Source organism: Mastacembelus armatus, chromosome 6 (assembly GCF_900324485.2).
Source record: "Mastacembelus armatus chromosome 6, fMasArm1.2, whole genome shotgun sequence".
Classification (NCBI taxonomy): Eukaryota; Metazoa; Chordata; class Actinopteri; order Synbranchiformes; family Mastacembelidae; genus Mastacembelus; species Mastacembelus armatus.
This window is the reverse complement of record NC_046638.1, coordinates 2,760,871-2,777,759: the sequence shown is the minus strand read 5'-3', so window position 1 is coordinate 2,777,759 and position 16,889 is coordinate 2,760,871. Positions and strand designations below refer to the sequence as shown.

Here is a 16,889-nt window from a genome sequence, read left to right as displayed (position 1 = left end):
AACAGAATTGGATTTAGAGGAATATAAACAACTTAATGAATAATATATAACATATGTTTAACACACACTCAATGTTTATAAAAATTAGTAGAAAATGGTCGTAATACTTTAAGTGTATGCAATGGAGACACCTCTGGACATTAATACAAATGTCACAACATGAACTAGATTTGCACCATTGTTGTGAGCCTTACAGGAGGGTGGTAGCATGTTTTTCCTAAATTCATTCTCTTTTGGGCTCTGAGGGTTGTCAAAATGTGGAAGGCCTACAATCAATGCAGTGCCTGAACACATCATGTGTAGCTAAACATGGAGCTGCTGTTGCTGTCACTGATCTGCCAAAAACTCTTCACAGAGAGAGACATGGTTACACGTGTACCTTTGCTGTCTGTTTGAATTGGTCCAGGGATGTGCTCGTGTGGATGTCCAACTTCTGATAAAACGCTCTCAGCTCCTCCTGGTGTCGCTTTATCATCTCCTCTTGATCCTGGAATCAGTGAGGTGCAGTTTCAAGGAAACAAGATATTAAAAAGAAAATGTTTTCCTTCTTTTATTTTCTCAAGTACTGTATTTTAAAGAAGGTACAATTTTAAGGTATTTTTACTTGGATTTTTTTTTTTTTTAAAACTTTGATGTAACTATGCAGCTTCTCCATTACCTTTAGACACGACAACTAATGACACATAAAACGTTACCCACAGATATGCAAATGCATTTTATACAACACATGCAGAATATTAAGGATCATTGCATGCTCAATATTTTGTGTAATGTCCGTGTACCTGTCTGGCTTGAGACAACTGATTCTGGTACTTCTTTAGCACATCTTCCTTTTTGTCAAGTCGACCCTGGAGATCTTTAATGGTCTGGTGAGCCAGTTTGAGGGCAGGCTGACTGTCCAGCTGGCCCTCTTCATGCTTAGCAAGGTCAGCTAGTAGGCGTTCTCTGTTAGCAGCAGCCGGGAGCCGAAGGCGCAGCTCATTGATCACTTTGTCTCTGGACACGATGTTTTGTTCTGCCTTCCACAAAGCCGCTTCCTTCTCTTTCAACTTCTGCATATAAGAAGAATTCAAACAGTCTGCTCCGTGACTCATTTATAGGGTGCACATATACATATGAAGACTAACTGATTGCTATACCTCATCAAGACTTTTGCAGGTGGCCTGTGTGTCCAAGATGGTGCGAACATGCTCTCTGATTTTACCCAAAGCAAACTCTAGCTGATGAGCAAGGGGTAGTCCTGGGTCTGGCAAGTAACCTGAGCCTTCCTCCCACTGAAAAACATACAAACATATAGTCATTAGCAGGTTCAGGAAACATGCAAGTTAAATATAATTAATTGTGCATTATTCGTAAAAAGGACCGATTTAAAGGCAAAATCAATCCTTGACACTGTGACAAAATAAATTTTAAAAAGCTAAAAAATGTGGCTGTGAACAACAATCCACCTTTTCTGCACCACTCAGAATTTCATTCTGGTGCTTCTCATACTGGTCCAGTTGCCGCTCCAGCTCCACCTCTCGCTGATCCCATGCAAGCTGGCGTTCCTCTAGAAGCTTCACGGGGTAAAAGAAAAGAGTTTTCTGCATTACCTTGATGCTGAACCTGAACATGTCACTACTGACACTTCTCCATTCTTCGCCAAACCAGAATATACATTTTGCAAATAACCTGGATGTGTTTATCTAGTCATTTTAAAAACAATGACACACGAACGCCTTACCAAATTTGTGCCTGCATATTATCACATTTCTGAGCATGTGTACAGATAGTTCCAAGACTTTTTCTCTCACTGTGTTTTGCTGCACAATATCCTCTTCCAGCGAGCAGACGGTTCGCTCCTGCTCTTCAACCAGGTTCTTCAGGTACCTGATCTCCTCCTTCTGGACCACCAGCTCCCTGCCTTTTCGCAGCTCTTGCAGACGAGCTTCTTCCATCTTCTTGTGCCACTCGCTTACCTGTAAAAAGTTATGTACAGTTAAGTGGTTTTCAGCAACTGCAGCCTGTTGTGATGTCCACAAACAAATCAGATCACAAGATCAATACTGTGTTTACACAGTGGTGATAACACTGCATCTGTCAGTCCATGAGAATGACCTTCTGGGCCCCTTTTACGTCCTTCAGTGTAGAGATGAGCTCCTCCAGCCCTCGAAGTCTCAGTTCCAGCTCCTCCACCCTGCCCTCTGCCTTCCTCCTCTCTTCCTCCGCCTTCCTTCTCGCCTGCTGGGCTTTTGCTCTGTCCTCCTGGAGACTCATCATCGTCACAGAGAACTTTTCCTGCTGGGGAAGCGGCAGTGCTCCGGCAAATTGCCTACGAAGTGACACTATGGTCTGCCGTAGGTGTTTGGAGCGATTTCTGCCCTCCTGTCGTGCACGGAACAGAGCGCGCTCACTGGCATCCAGCCGCTGTTCAGCACGCAGCTTGTTGGCATCCAACTGTTGGATGTGAGAAGTGGCAGCCTCCAGCTTGGACAAAGCAGCTGACTCACTGATCTGCAGAGCCACAATGTGCTGATGGAGCTTTGCAACGAGGGCCTTCTCATCAGACTGTGACTGAGGGAAAGAGATGACACACTTAAAAATATGTACAGAACTGACTACTACGCAACCAAGTCTGTCGGAGATTTGATACCTGAAGTTTACACACTTCACGTTGCATCAAGAGCCGAATATGATCTAGTGCAAATTCCATTTAATTGTGAATCAGATATTCACTATACACTCAGGTTCATAAAGGGTTCAGACTTGAACTCTAGTTAAGTATTACACCTTTCTCGGTTCAATAATATTTAATAAACAAAGAAACACCCAATTACCTGATAGTCCAATATTTGTCTCCTCAAAGCTTCTACCTCTCTCTCTTTGGACTGCTGCCTGGCCTGAAGAGCAGATGCCTGCATCATGGCCACTTCAGACACCTCTTGAAGCCTGTAGAAAACAATTTACAGCAGCTAAGTTTAGTTTAATTAGTTTAGTTGCTGCTGAGTAGTAATAGTTTCATAGGAGCGCTATTAACAAAATGAAGGAGAATTTATTGGGAATACATGAATTATTTTATGAACATAATCCTACCATTAAACCTGTTTACTTTAAACCATATGTTGATGATGATACTTTTCCCAAAAGGGAAATTGTCCTGCTTACCCCATTATGACCAGCTCATCTTTCACCATTTTATCACTTAAAACTAAATTCCAAAGTCATTCCCTTGTTTAAAATTGCAATTTTTATCCAAATTGAGTCCTATGATAAGAACTGGAACAATCAGTCGCAGGCCTGCACACTGTCAATGTACCTAGAGACCTCAATGCGAAGCTCAGTCTCAGTCTTCTCCAACTCCGCAATCCTGGCTCTGTCAGCGTCACTCACAGCTTTGCTGATACTGTCTGACAGCTCATCTCTTAGCTCCCGCTCCACCCTCTGGGCCTCAACATTTATCTTCATCAGCTGTGAACAACAAAGGTAACACTCCTTGATAAGAACATGTACATAAGGACATCCAGGAAATATGACCTAAACTGTTAAGAACTTGGCAAGAGAGCAACAGGCATTGAAACAGTTACACAGCTGAGTTGTATTGATGTTTTCAGCTGTCATGAACCGAATGAGTGATAGGTGGAATAAAAAAAAGGTTCCCACTGGACCTGTAGAGCATTAAAAGGGATTCCAAATGATTTTATTTCTTTATTCTACAACTGTGTATCTACATATATTTAAAACACAAACTCATTTATGCCTTCAGTAACAAAATGACAAAATTAAAAAAAAAAAAAAAAAAAAACTTGTGTCCTTTCCCATAGCTGCTTACCTCTGCAAACTTGGACTCAAGCTCTAAATTGCGCTCTTCCACCTGTGTGAGAGAGTTCCTGATGTGCTCATACATTTTGTGGGCATGCTCAGCTCTCTGCCTCTCATTGAGCTCCTTCATCTCTAGAGTGGTGATTCGTCTGGCAGTAGATACCATCTCACTATTGGCCAACGCTTTGTCAGCCTTATCCATACTACTTTCACCTCCTGGGTTTAAAAGGAAAACACAGTTTGGATGCTCAGTAAACATCACTGAGGGACTTCATGATAAAGATGTCAAGGGTAAAACTGTATAAATAATTTTACAGAACATTTCAATGGTTTGTCACCAGGGGTTCTTATGGACTAAAGTTCAGGAGAAAAGCTTACAGTCTAACCAATAGGTCTCTATAAGAGTGATTTAGTTCTTAGTTCTACAACATGTTAGAATCTACTGGCTGCATGTTTAAAGTTTAAAAAATAGAACGTGAAAAGAAAAAAAAAATATCAGTTTCTTCAGAATATAGTGAGTGCAATTCTTATCCTTACCTATTGAACTGACATTCTCCCATGCTTGTTCCAACGTATTTAGTTTCTCCTTTGTGATTTCCAGTTCTTTATTCATGGCAGAGATTTGCTCCCGTAGAGACTCATTCTCACTCTGAAAAACAAGAAGGCAAATATGTTGTGGTCAGTAGTCAACAGTTAAAAATCTGCAGATGTATATGTAAAGTGTAAAAAAAAAAAAGATGAGTGAGAATGTGTTTTAATACCTCCAAATGTTCGAGGTTGGTAGTTCTCTGTATGAGGTGGCTGTCTCTCTGGAGCATGTCTCTGTATTTGACGGTTAGCTCTGTGTACTGTTTGTTAGCCCTTTCCAGGTCTGATGAGGACACACTATCATCCAAGGCCTTCTGCAGTGCTGCTATCTTATATGCAGCCATTTCCTAAAGATGTAACCAAAGCCAGGGCACTGTCATTGTTTGGTGGTTATAATGGTATATAAAAACATTTATTTATTTTTTATTGTGTGAGTTGATGTACCTTGTATCTCTGCAGGTAACCGATCCTCTGAGTAACAGCAACCTGCATGTGGCTGCTCTCATCTCTTAGCTTGTTGTTCTCTTTGCGTAGGTGCTGCTCTTGCTCCAGCAAAGTGGTGTAGCGCCGTGTCAGTTTCTTCTCATTAACTTTCAGCATAGTCAACTTGCGCAGTGCTTCACTCAACTGCCTCCTGACTTCCTCTGGGTGCTTCTGGAGGGTGTCCAGCAGCTCCTGATGACAGAAATAAATAAGTACCCCAATGAAACAGTCTGATCCTTAATGAAAGTCATGATAAGTAGAGCAAAGTTAAAGCAAAGCAACATGTGTGTTACAATTTTACCTTGGTAGAATATTAAGTTCACTTAATTTATCATCTGCTGTTCATATATATTTGTTGGCTAATCCATTTTCAATTTCTTTACAAGCCTTAGAAGGCAATGAGTGTTTAATATATCAACAAGACAGACACCAAAGGTTAAACACCAGGTTCTCCTGGACGTGGTTTTATCTGTGCTGTCCAATTTCTCAACTGTCTTGGGCGTATTATAAATGCAAGACAGAATGAATGGTCTCTTTCCTTTATGTGCATCTCAAATTTATTGCCGAAAGAGGTTACACATGTATGCAGTAACGGGGACATGGAGGAGTTTTGTTGAGCTTTATCTGTGTTACATTCAGTTCTATATGGCTGGTTTTAAATACCAAACACCATCTGTCTGTGTGAGTGAATGACAGCACTACATAAATGCACCACACAACCCTGCAGCACATAAATACCATTAACCGTTTAAACATTTGTTTGACTTACGTTGAACTGTTGGATTTTAACAGCGTCCACCTGCTTTTGCTCTTCCAGCTTGTTCTTCATCTCAGTAAATGTGTCTTTCTCCTTTTCCCACCCCTCCTTCTCACTGAGCAATAAAAAAAACAATAAACACACAGTAACAACTGCATTAAATTCTGCACTTAAGGTTTCAAAACAGCTGTAACTTTTGAGAAACTTTCGTGTTAACCCACCTTAGGTGTTCTTTATAGAGCAGTCCTTGTTGATGGCTAATAACAGCAAATTTCTCTTTGTATTCCTCCAGTGTTCCTACAAGTTTCTTGTTTTTCTCCTCCTTGTTTCTGAGTTCCTAATTAAAATAGGTATTATAAAGGTTTAATTTATAATTAATATATACAGTTTAATTTACAGTTACTCGTGTGTGAAAAAGACACACTGACCTGCAGAAGCCGAATAGTGTACTCATTTAGAGAACTGATGACCTCAGTGCTGCTAGGACCCAGACCCTCGGGGAGGGTCAGAGGTCGGAGGATAATGCCACTTCTGCCAGACTTCCTGAGCACCTGCAATTCATCTTCCAGCTGGCTCACCTGACACACACACACACACACACACACACACGCACACGCGCGCACACAGAAAATTACAAGCACAGCCTCAAGGCCACACCTTGTTTTGTCTTAATACCAACTTGAGTTTCAATAAAAATGTTATGTATGTTTTCATCCATGTTCCATCCAACCAAAATGTTTGTTATCCAACACACATTTTGCTGGTTGTGTTCTGGGAGTAAGTTTGCTGATTCTGAACGTTAGCTAAACAGTTGAAACAGATTTATTTACCGCCTTTCTCATGTTATATGAGCCAAAAGCAAAACACATGTCAAAAAGAGTAGAGACTAATTGGTCAAAGAAAAGTTCCAGTTATGCTAATTATTTACAGACAGAGCATGTCAGGCACTGCAACTTCACATAAATCTTTATTATGTAAATAAGCACCTTAGTCTAGTTAGCTGCTTTCATGTAAGACTTCTATGCTGTTGATGTGAAAAGGACAGGTGCTCCACAGAGCTCTTGCTATCTGGACTACGGCAGTCCTGACTGAACAGCCTGACATATCACATTTAAATGTGCAGCCAGAAAAATCTGAAAGGGTGAATTATGTCTTGCCAAAGAGGGAAATGGCTAAAAAATGATTAGATAGAAAAATGTATGTATGTTATGTGATTTTAAGAAACTCCTCATCCCTCATCGCTTCTGTGATTATCTTATCTGTGCACAGAAGAACCCGGACATACCTTTTCCTTGGCCCTGGCAAGCTGACTAAAGCTGCTAGTTGCTTCCTCGCGGGCTGATTTTAATTCCTGCCTCAGTTCTTCATTTCTCCCCACCAGCTGATGTATTTGGGACTTGAGGTGCAGGGCTGACTCAGGCTGCCCACCCATGCTGTTAACATCTATCACCTGTGACAGAGTGTGTGAACACAGTTGAACAAACCCAAACTAAATCAAAACACATTGGATGAGATGACCAGACCCAGGCTGTAAAACACAAATGATTATATGAAGTGTTGCCTGTCAGTCGGTGTAATAGGTCCACTTTTACATTTATCAGTGCTTGCTGTTCTAAACAAGTGTCCTTTTTTGTTCAAAATCACACCACTGGCATTAAAAATGACATTAATACTACTAGTTACAACTGTTTTCAGTCTGCATGTGGCTCGCACCTGATGGGTCCTTGTATTTCCTCTTGTGTTCAACATGTTTGACGCAGTGTGACGTCAAGTCCAAACAAACATCATCATCATCTGTCTTGAATTTGACGTGTGGTCGGTTTATCATATGCTGGACAGCACCCAATGAGCCACTGTGAGTCTGACCTAAACTATAACTCTGAAATCTTCGGCTAACCACATTTGTTAACCACGTTGCCATGAAACAAACCATCTGTTTAATGAACTGACAAAAATGGGAGTATGCCCATTGTTTTCAGCACAGCAACCCTAACTATAAATGTAATGTAGAAGGTGACAAGCTGACAATGAGGAAACACATTGCACCATTACATTTAGTGATAAACAGTGATTTATATTTAGTTCAGCTCATATTGTTTCCATTGTATTGGTGAAAATAATGTAACTTTTCTATTCTTAGGGTGTGCACTGTTTTGTTTGTAGATTACTGCAATTCACTTCCTTCCGGAGACACTGAGTGACTGAGCAGAAGTAGTATAAACAAAGTACTGGCAGAGGGAACAAACTGGGAAAATAGAGCCTGTTCCTAGTCTTAGCAAAACACTAGCATGGCTCTAAAGAACACTCATCTTTAATCAACTGAACACCTACTTTGGTGAATGGGAAACACTTACGGCAGCCAATGTTTCCAGTGTGGGAATATTAATGGCAGCACCAGGAGTGACGTCTCGATTTATCCTCATAGCTTGAAGGGCATCTTTCAGTGCAGCCTCTAGATCCATTTTCACCTTTGATAGTTCTTCCACTATCAGATAACACACAGGGAGGAACAGTATCAGATGTAACAGATGTTATTAATATTGATCCACTCTGTCCATATTCTCCAGCTTTTACCTTGAACAACAGGTCATAGAACAGATTGAAGTGTAAAAATGTCCATGGACTGTGAACAAAAATGGGGGCTGTACTTACATTTTACTTGAAATTGCATCTTGTGAAGTTCCATCTCTCTCTCTTTTTTGCTTAATTCTCTTTCTAGATACTCGTTCTGCAAACACAAGTTAAATCACTGACAAACTTAAAATGACAGAGATATATTACCTATTGCACAAAGTGTACTGGCACCACTTCTGGAACAGTTTTTTTTATACTTCACTCTTTTTTCACATTTGGCAATAAATACATTTATCTGTTTCTCGACCAAGAATGATACTACTGGCATGTCTGATGTAACCAGTGTCATGTCTAATTTACAGTCAGTTTGCCTCAAACCTTCAACTGTTAACACCAGATACTTTCCGTGATACGTATTGCAGCCATAGTCTCAATTATATTTACATGTACATATACAACAAGTACGTTCTGAAGAAATTCCTGTATTTTATGGCATCTCACTGACTAACAGTGCAAATTACCTGGACCAATGCCTTAAGCTAATTCACTTCACACAGCACCTAATTCACCTTGATGCATCAAATGATGAATTCATGAATTAATCATCTGTTTCACACTGCCCCTTTCACTCCTGTCTTCATCCTTCCACTTCTCTCCTAAATTATGATTTTTTTAATTGTTTGTTTTTGTTTTATTGTTTTGCATGTACTGTAATATCAAAGCTTGCTTAAAAAAAAAGGGGGGGGCATTCTTGATGTTAACCAGACCATACTGAATGAAAATACACACAAGCTGTTTGACAACAAACAAACTGTGCTGTAGACAGGAATTTTAATCAGCTCCTTATAAAATTTAAACATGTTGTTTGATCTAAGTTTGGCTGCTCTTTAAAAATCTGGGCTGTGATTGAAAACACATGAAATAATGTCATTAGCTAGGAGCTTACTTTGCGCCTAAGCTCTTCATCTGTGTAAGCACCGTTTTGCTTGAGTGGCACAGTTCTTCTGGGTCTGAAGTCTTCCTGTAGCAGCAAACCAGTCTGTGGGTTCTCTGCAGAAACAAAATATAAATAAATAATAATGGTCTGTACGGCACGTTAGTTATACAGTAACAATGTTTGTTACTCAGGATAACCTCACTCTCAACAGCTTTAGCAGGAACACTACTTCTGGAAAGACAAGCTGCTGAGTTTTTTAAATTGCACTGCAGCACCACAAACTACTTCCAATGTACTCTCAAAATCAGCACAAATATTCAGGAGCTTAAACACAAGGACATCAACCACTTGATTTTGTCTCTCTGGGGAAAAACAGCCACAGAAGGTTAATACAGAAGGTTAGTGTTCTTTATTCCATAATATGTGTGTCACCTCTTTCCTTCACCAAGTGTCTGATTTGTTTCTTTAGCTCCAGTCTTTCCTCCTCAAGTCGCTCAATCTGGAAAATAAATAAATCAATCAATCTGACAGTGAAACAAAAGGAGCTCAGAAAACATACCTGTTACAAACTGCAATCCCAACTTACCTCTTTGGTGAGGACTTGGTTTTCTGCTTTGTACTGGCGTTGTCTAAGCTCTTTAGCACGCCTGAACTCTGTCAGATCCACTTCCTGCTTTGGTTCCAGACCTTTGGTGTCATGAAAAAGCCAGAAATAAACACTTGTAAAATTTATTTAACCGCTACAGATCAGTCAGTGTTGTCTACAACAGTAAGGTTTTAAAAAACCTGACCTAGTTTTTCTCGAAAATCTTCATTTTCATCCATGAGGTCACCGACTCTCATCTCAAGCTGGTTTATCTCTTTGGTCATGGCCTCTGTCTCACGATCTCTAACTCTAATTTGATTTTTACACTCTTTGATCTCTGCAATGGCTGCTTCCAGGCCATAAGTGCCCTGTAATACAGAAACATCGCTATGGTTACTCATCCATCAAAAAGCATGTCCTGTCTCACTCGCTTTATTTCCGTGTTTCCAACCCAAGCGTTTTTTTGGGGGGAAAATCAGCATATGATTAGATTATGAGGAAAAACAAACACTTAGCTTGTGCACCCAAAAAGCATGTTGATCACACCATAGTCAGCCATTTCAATGTCTCTATTAAACATAGGCCTTGTTTATGTGAATTTGAGTCTCAATTAATTTGATCTAGATTAAAATAATGTTTGATGTCAAAAGTAACAAAGGTGGAAGAGAGGGAATTTGTAGACTTACAGACTCATACTGGCTCAAGCGATTTGAAGCCTCAATGAGTGCCTTGTCTTTTTCCTCAGCATGAGCTTCTGCAAGCTTTGCTGCCTGCTCTGCTTCCACTGCTCTGGCCTCTGCAGCTTCCAGCTTGGACTTCAGCTCTTCCATCTTTCTCTGCTGTATGGTCGATGGGAGACCTTGGACAAAAAAAAAAAGAAAATCTCTATCATCTGTTGATAGCAGGATATCACAATTTATTTGCCTTTTGTGTTGCACCTCATCACAAGTGTTAGTGACCTTACAGACTCACACTTAACTCAAGTTTACCTGCAGCTACCAGCTATAGCATTTGTTAAAGGCAGCCAAATAAGCCAATGTGTACTCTGTTGACTTTTTATTTTTAAACAGTCTTAAAACAGTTTGCTTTGCCAAAACCCAAAGATACTGACTTTATTGTGATTTACTGAAACAAAGATAAACAGGAAATCACATTTCCATAAAACAAAGAATGTTTGGCCTTTTCTTTCTAATACCAATTTAAATGTTTGTCTATATTCTTTCATTTTGTGGCATTTTATAAAATTTTCTTCATACACACTGTAAAAGCCCTACATATTTGTGGAGCTTTCTCTAATTTGTATTACCTTTCCTGCTTCAATGTAAGATTTAGCTGGAGTCTGGCACTAATTTCTTTGCTTCTCCATTATGATCAAAAACATTAGCAGTCTTTCAACACAAAATAAAAGAAATATTAATCTATGATCCACCCACCTCTGTCTTTCTTGGTAGATGTCTTTAACTCCTCAATGAGGAGGGTGTGCTTCTCCATTTCCCCTGTATACTGCTCCACCTGCTCAGTCAGCATCTTGATTTGATTATCCCTCTCCTGGACAGACTATTGGGAATTCACCAGCAATTTAAAACGATGAGAATTTATGTTTAAGATTTAGCACGGAGCTTTATAAGCACTTTCATCATTCATTTTTAGAGGAATTTATAAAATGAAAGCCAGGGAGAGAGAGGATAAGAGGCCCATGACAAATGAAACTTACACCACAGAGCTCATATATGACCTGGCCCAGGGCAGCGATAGCGATGGAAAGGAGGACAGGTTGATAAAACATGACAAGTTAAAGAGAAAACGCAGGAAGCAGGAAAAATGAGGCATAGATAGGTGAACGTAAAATGACATCAGCTCAGGATTTCCTTATTCCAAAGGACACGAGTAAAGGAACACAGTCACATTCAACATTGCGATAAAGATTCTCTAGAAGGTCTGAAAGAATTATATCTATAGCACACTGGTAGAGCTTGTTCTAGCAGGAAGAATTTAAATTCTTGAGCCAATTTCCTTTTAGAAACAAAAGGAAATAATATCAAGATGTGTGTTGAAGTTCAAGCTTAACAGGCTGATAAATGTTGTGGTGCAAGGTACAAAAATCTGATCTACTATAAAAGTGTTGGTTGCAAAAGTTTCTTTCATGCACAGTGCTCAGGTTTTTGTCTTGCACCTTTATGACAACATACTGACCACAGCCAGGAGACCCTGATGACAGAAGATGAAAAGTCTTGTAGATATAGACAAACCTGCTGTAAGGCAATGATGTTGCTCTTGTCTAAATCCAACTGGGCTGAACGCAGCTTATCCCTCAGGTTGTGAATCATCTGCTGGTACATCAAAATTTCATCATCCTTCCCAGAGAGCACTCTCTGTGTATGAGGACAAGATTATGTCAGCGCAATAGCAGGTTTGTGACAGTGGACCAACAAAGACCCACACTCAATCACAACGCTAAAGAAGCACAATGATGAAAATGTACATTTAAAAGGTTTTTATCTGTAGGAACTAATAAACACCAGGACCAAAACAGGGAAATAAGTCCCTTTTGCAAACTTAAGAGAGAGAGAGATAGAAAAGTAGTAATGCCAGAACACCTGTCTCCAAAGACACATCTCTTTCATTATGTCTTTTTAGTTCATAAGTCTACTATGTAAAATGGTTTCTGCTGTTATTAAAAGGTCTTGAGGGATGTCTACTCTGTACAGTGATTCCTGGGCCTTCAGAAAGTACCTGCCGAGAGCAGGACGTTTTTGTTGGCCAGGAAATAAATGATTTCTTCATTTGAAAGTCATAAAAAGTTCATCAGAAGATTTCTGATTTCCCAGAGGATTTCCTGTGTTTAAAAGGATTTAAAATGTGCCATAATTTACATAATGGATTTATCTTCTTTCGTTTTATGCATCTTTTAAGTACCTCTGGCTTTAAAAAAAAACAAAAAACATGTGGTGCCTTGTGGAGATTTGATGACCCACCTTCCACTCCTCCACTTTGGCATGAACTGCTGCCAGGACTGGGTCATTCTCATCAGTCATGCTATGAATCTTATCTGTTAACTCTCTGATCTGTCCAGGAAACAAACACAGAAAGACAGAGAGAAAGGCAGGGCTTCAGTATCTCATACAGAATATCATCATGAAAAAAGGCATAACAGCTTTAACATTCCAGTCATTTCTGATGATCTCTGAAGAGTCTTTACTTGCAGATTTGCATGGTCCCTCTCTTTTCTCAGCTGGTCCATAATCATGTCAGTTTGCTGCACAACAATCTTCATCTTGTTGTACTCATCTGTCATCTTCTCCATCTCCTTTACTGACTCCTCCAGACTTTTCTGCATCTGCTCGTTTTGTGTCTTCAGGTGTAAGTTTTCATCCTCAGCTCGCTAATGGACACAAAATAACATTGATTTGTAGACATATCTTTTCAAGATGGAAATTAGTGGAGCAAAGAGCAATTCCATAAATAGGGACGCAAACCAAGAAAAAATGAGTATGTTGAATTATTAACTGAAAACAACATCGATCCTGCATGTTTCTGGCACTACACTGATTTAGGGGCCTATTTTTGTCAAGGGCTTAGCGGTTCTAAATTCCTCAAAGAGCAGCTTTCACCATCCACCAGAGGATCCAGTAGACAAACATATTCCAGCGTACCTGAATGTCTTCCAAACACTGGTAGAGCTGCCGGTTGGCCAAGTTAAGTTTTCTCTGGGTTTCTGCATTCTCATCTCGGGATGGGGCTGGCTCTTTCTGGTCTAGCTCTCTGCGATAGAAGTCCACATCCTGTTGGAGCTGCTCATTCTGTTGTGGTGCAGGGAAGAGTCTCAGAAAACAAACTCAATATATTAACTAGTAACTTGATTAAAACAACGTATCCTGTGAAGCTCATGAAATGTGAAGAATTCTCGTTTTACTTTAGGTTGCATGTAGATCTTCTTATAACTCATTTTGAAGTGAATTTTGGCAACACAAGTTATTTTGAAGACGTCACTCGCGGTCGACTAGAAATGGTTTTTCTATGGTAAGTTAGTTACAACAGCCTTAATAATTAGTCATCATTACTGCTTCTTTAGGGCCAGTGCCACATGTTCCACAACAACAATGGGCTGCCAGCAGATGTGCCTGTCTGTTTTTCAGCTTGACATCAGTTGATGTCCATTATGTTAAAAATGACAAAAATCTGCCTGATTAATCAGTCGACCTCTAGACGTCACCCTGGGCTTTAAGAACTTGTGATGGACATTTTTTAATATTTTGGTGATCAAACAATTGATTTGTAGGAATCAAAAAATAAGCAGCAGTTTAACAATAAGCTGTCAGATACTGCTATTCATATTTTAAAAACAGATGCTACATACACACACCTGAAGTAATATACAGTATGTACACAGTATGTAAAACTTTAAATTAAAAAACTTTTAATTAAAAAATTCTGTTCTCCATATATAGTATTACTTATATCTTTATTAATCTAGAATGCTATCTAATTAAACTACACTACCTACATTTCTTACCTTCTTCCTAAGTTTTTTTATCTATGGTAACGGAGAGAAATGAAGACATAATAAACTTTGAAAAAGCATTCATATGAACAAGTGATGGCATTGCAAATGCAACTATATAAGTTTTATGTGTGTACTGACTAAGGGCAAAGTTGTGAATAAAAGACTGTTTCAGAAAGTTTTATGATCTTTAAGTTGTAATGCCTGCTGCCACATACCTCTCTTTTCAGCTTCTTGACCTCATCCTCAGCCTCCTCTGCTCGTGCAACCAACTTGATAAACAAAACAGAGAGCACAAAATACACACTGTACAATGTCACCAAACTAGATCCACACTAAACATCTGCCTGTCTTTGGCAACGGCCCAGTTCCAGTGTATTCACCTGAGTTTTGTGAATGGAACATGGCTGGAAAAAAGACAATGAAACTGCAAAAACATTTTTGTCTTAAATGAATTTCCTGCATCTGTGATACTTTATAATAGTTTTCCAAGTAGGGTGCCCGAAATTCTTTTATCTGCACAAAAGTTGTCGACTCATTCAAGAGGTGTGCATTCATCAGATTTAAACAGCATAATCGACACAACTAAAACTGTCATAACAGAACTACCTGTGGGAAAGTTTCATTCACAAGGAACAATTTCATAGTTGCTGAGCTTCAGGTCTGCTGTCAGAAATCAGAAAATTAATACTATTGTACTTGAGAAAATTCTATGAAGAAATATGTCTTAATATGTGACACTTAAGGATTAATCTTTTTGTGTAATTTTGTCTTGCATGAGGCCCATTGTTTAAGACAATTAGTTAGGTTATTAGTAAAGGAATTTATAAATACTGACAATGAACCTCTCAGAATGTTTTCTAAAGGAATTTGTTTAATTGGAGTATTATAAAATATCATGATATGCATTTCAATAAAAACTACACTACATGCAGTGCAATGAAACACATCAGTGCCTTTTCTTTTTCCATCAATACATTAAATGAGAACAAATATCTGTCGTAGCATATACTTAGAAGGACATACCAGTAGTGTCAACACAGTATTTACAAACCAATAAACTAAGATTTGGAAGTCATCCAAGGACACGGTACTGAATTCACAGTCCACCGCTAAACATGGAATTTATGAGTAACATGTTCATACCTCCTCACTGATCTTCTTTTCCTTGCCCATTTCTTTCTTTAACTGGGTCAACTCTTTCTCCCTTTGGTCCAGCTGGGTCTCAAGCTGCCAAATCTCATCTCTCAGAAAGCGGGTATCTGGTCCAGTGCTGGAGTGCTAAGATGTACAAACCAGACACAAGACGTACACACACTGAAAAAAGCCTCACGAAGCCACTAAGCCTCACTTTTTTGTCTCCCACCACCTCAATCTGTTTACATCACTAAAAATACATATACCATTTACAAAGCAACCTGTGGGAGAACACGTTCTGATTTCATACAAAGTTTAAACAACAAAATAATAACCAATGTTAGGACTACAAGTCATAGCTGTAAGCATGCAAGGAATTAGCTGTAATCTTCTTAGTGGTCTCAGCTGCCTTTTAGTTGTCACCACAACCAATCCTTTTGTAGCCATGGTTACACTCTGTGATTGGCTAAAATATTTTCCAGTCAACCATGTTCACGTGAGTTTTCATATTGTAATGATACTTCCCCAATGAGAAAAAAAAATAACACCTCACTACCTCTGAGTAATATATATATTATGTAACAGACAATAAGCAAATATGCAGACAACATATAGATATGGTAGCAGTGAAAAGCATTACCTTGAGCTCTTGTTCCAGTCTCGATACCTTAGCACGGAGTTCATTTTCTACAGAACAGAAGTCAAAATCCAAGAGAAGCGTTAGAAAAAAAGGAAACAACTGAAACATTGACTACCAAAGTTTATCTGTGTACCAACCCATTTTAGCATGCTTTACACCAGTGTCATCGATGAATTTGTTGCAAACAGCAATTTCCTGATGCTTAACCTATCAGGCAAAGGAAAAGATGACAAATACATGAACACGAACAAGAAGACAAATACAACATACTATTTTATTGCAATATTTCAAGGAGCATGTGCCCCTTTCATAATGTCAGTCTATAATGTGAACTATACAGTGAATATACATTACATATGATGACTATATGTGAGTGAGATCAGGAGGATATGGCCAAAGCAAGATTTAGCACCTTGAGAAGGGCCTGAAACACCTCGAGGACGTGAATAATGTTCTCCGGAGCCTTGTCCTTCACCTCCCATCCCTCTACCTGCATGGAATAGATGGTTTTCAAAGTTTTCTCTTAAACTAACGTTAATCAAATTTCAGCAACAGCACTCACACTTTCAATCTACATGTACTTCAACAGGGGCTCTGTAAGCAACATTAAGGCTGTAAACTATCAATGACCACAGAAGAAGAGGACAGTTTAAAACAAAACTGTCCTTTCTTTGCAGCCACTGCCAAATACATACACCACTGGACCAGCTTTAAAACCAGCGTGGACAATTAGTTACCGAAAGAAACACGTTGACGAGCTCGTCCACTTTATCTTTGTGTCGCTCATTGAGGGTCGCCAGGTCAACGCTGGTCACCTTCTCCCACTCAAACGCAGCAGGCATCTTTACAGTAGTGTGCTTGTAGGTTCAGTGTAATCAGGAGCTGAGA

General features: G+C 39.3%; 1 protein-coding gene across 2 annotated transcripts in view; it reads right to left on the bottom strand.

The window, feature by feature from the left end:
- The window catches only part of cep290 (centrosomal protein 290), a 31,048-nt gene that overhangs the window by 13,623 nt on the left and 536 nt on the right, over nucleotides 1-16,889 (bottom strand). Inside the window, exons 2-35 of one of the 2 annotated variants that reach the window (XM_026312521.2) lie at nucleotides 16,739-16,883; nucleotides 16,414-16,491; nucleotides 16,139-16,208; nucleotides 16,002-16,048; nucleotides 15,371-15,505; nucleotides 14,443-14,496; nucleotides 13,377-13,523; nucleotides 12,923-13,105; nucleotides 12,699-12,788; nucleotides 11,973-12,095; nucleotides 11,157-11,280; nucleotides 10,410-10,582; nucleotides 9,929-10,091; nucleotides 9,724-9,824; nucleotides 9,570-9,636; nucleotides 9,147-9,250; nucleotides 8,279-8,354; nucleotides 7,981-8,111; nucleotides 6,912-7,076; nucleotides 6,055-6,204; nucleotides 5,848-5,963; nucleotides 5,639-5,741; nucleotides 4,831-5,061; nucleotides 4,560-4,733; nucleotides 4,336-4,447; nucleotides 3,809-4,014; nucleotides 3,296-3,447; nucleotides 2,817-2,928; nucleotides 2,098-2,553; nucleotides 1,794-1,958; nucleotides 1,449-1,556; nucleotides 1,140-1,274; nucleotides 783-1,052; nucleotides 380-487 (exon numbers count right to left, since the gene is read on the bottom strand). In XM_026312521.2, the coding sequence (XP_026168306.1) occupies nucleotides 380-487; nucleotides 783-1,052; nucleotides 1,140-1,274; nucleotides 1,449-1,556; nucleotides 1,794-1,958; nucleotides 2,098-2,553; nucleotides 2,817-2,928; nucleotides 3,296-3,447; nucleotides 3,809-4,014; nucleotides 4,336-4,447; nucleotides 4,560-4,733; nucleotides 4,831-5,061; nucleotides 5,639-5,741; nucleotides 5,848-5,963; nucleotides 6,055-6,204; nucleotides 6,912-7,076; nucleotides 7,981-8,111; nucleotides 8,279-8,354; nucleotides 9,147-9,250; nucleotides 9,570-9,636; nucleotides 9,724-9,824; nucleotides 9,929-10,091; nucleotides 10,410-10,582; nucleotides 11,157-11,280; nucleotides 11,973-12,095; nucleotides 12,699-12,788; nucleotides 12,923-13,105; nucleotides 13,377-13,523; nucleotides 14,443-14,496; nucleotides 15,371-15,505; nucleotides 16,002-16,048; nucleotides 16,139-16,208; nucleotides 16,414-16,491; nucleotides 16,739-16,843 (4,734 nt within the window). In that variant the 5' untranslated portion in view covers nucleotides 16,844-16,883. Of the gene's footprint in view, nucleotides 1-379; nucleotides 488-782; nucleotides 1,053-1,139; nucleotides 1,275-1,448; nucleotides 1,557-1,793; nucleotides 1,959-2,097; nucleotides 2,554-2,816; nucleotides 2,929-3,295; nucleotides 3,448-3,808; nucleotides 4,015-4,335; nucleotides 4,448-4,559; nucleotides 4,734-4,830; nucleotides 5,062-5,638; nucleotides 5,742-5,847; nucleotides 5,964-6,054; nucleotides 6,205-6,911; nucleotides 7,077-7,980; nucleotides 8,112-8,278; nucleotides 8,355-9,146; nucleotides 9,251-9,569; nucleotides 9,637-9,723; nucleotides 9,825-9,928; nucleotides 10,092-10,409; nucleotides 10,583-11,156; nucleotides 11,281-11,972; nucleotides 12,096-12,698; nucleotides 12,789-12,922; nucleotides 13,106-13,376; nucleotides 13,524-14,442; nucleotides 14,497-15,370; nucleotides 15,506-16,001; nucleotides 16,049-16,138; nucleotides 16,209-16,413; nucleotides 16,492-16,738; nucleotides 16,884-16,889 lie in introns of those variants that run through there. The other variant, XM_026312522.2, reaches the window with a different exon arrangement.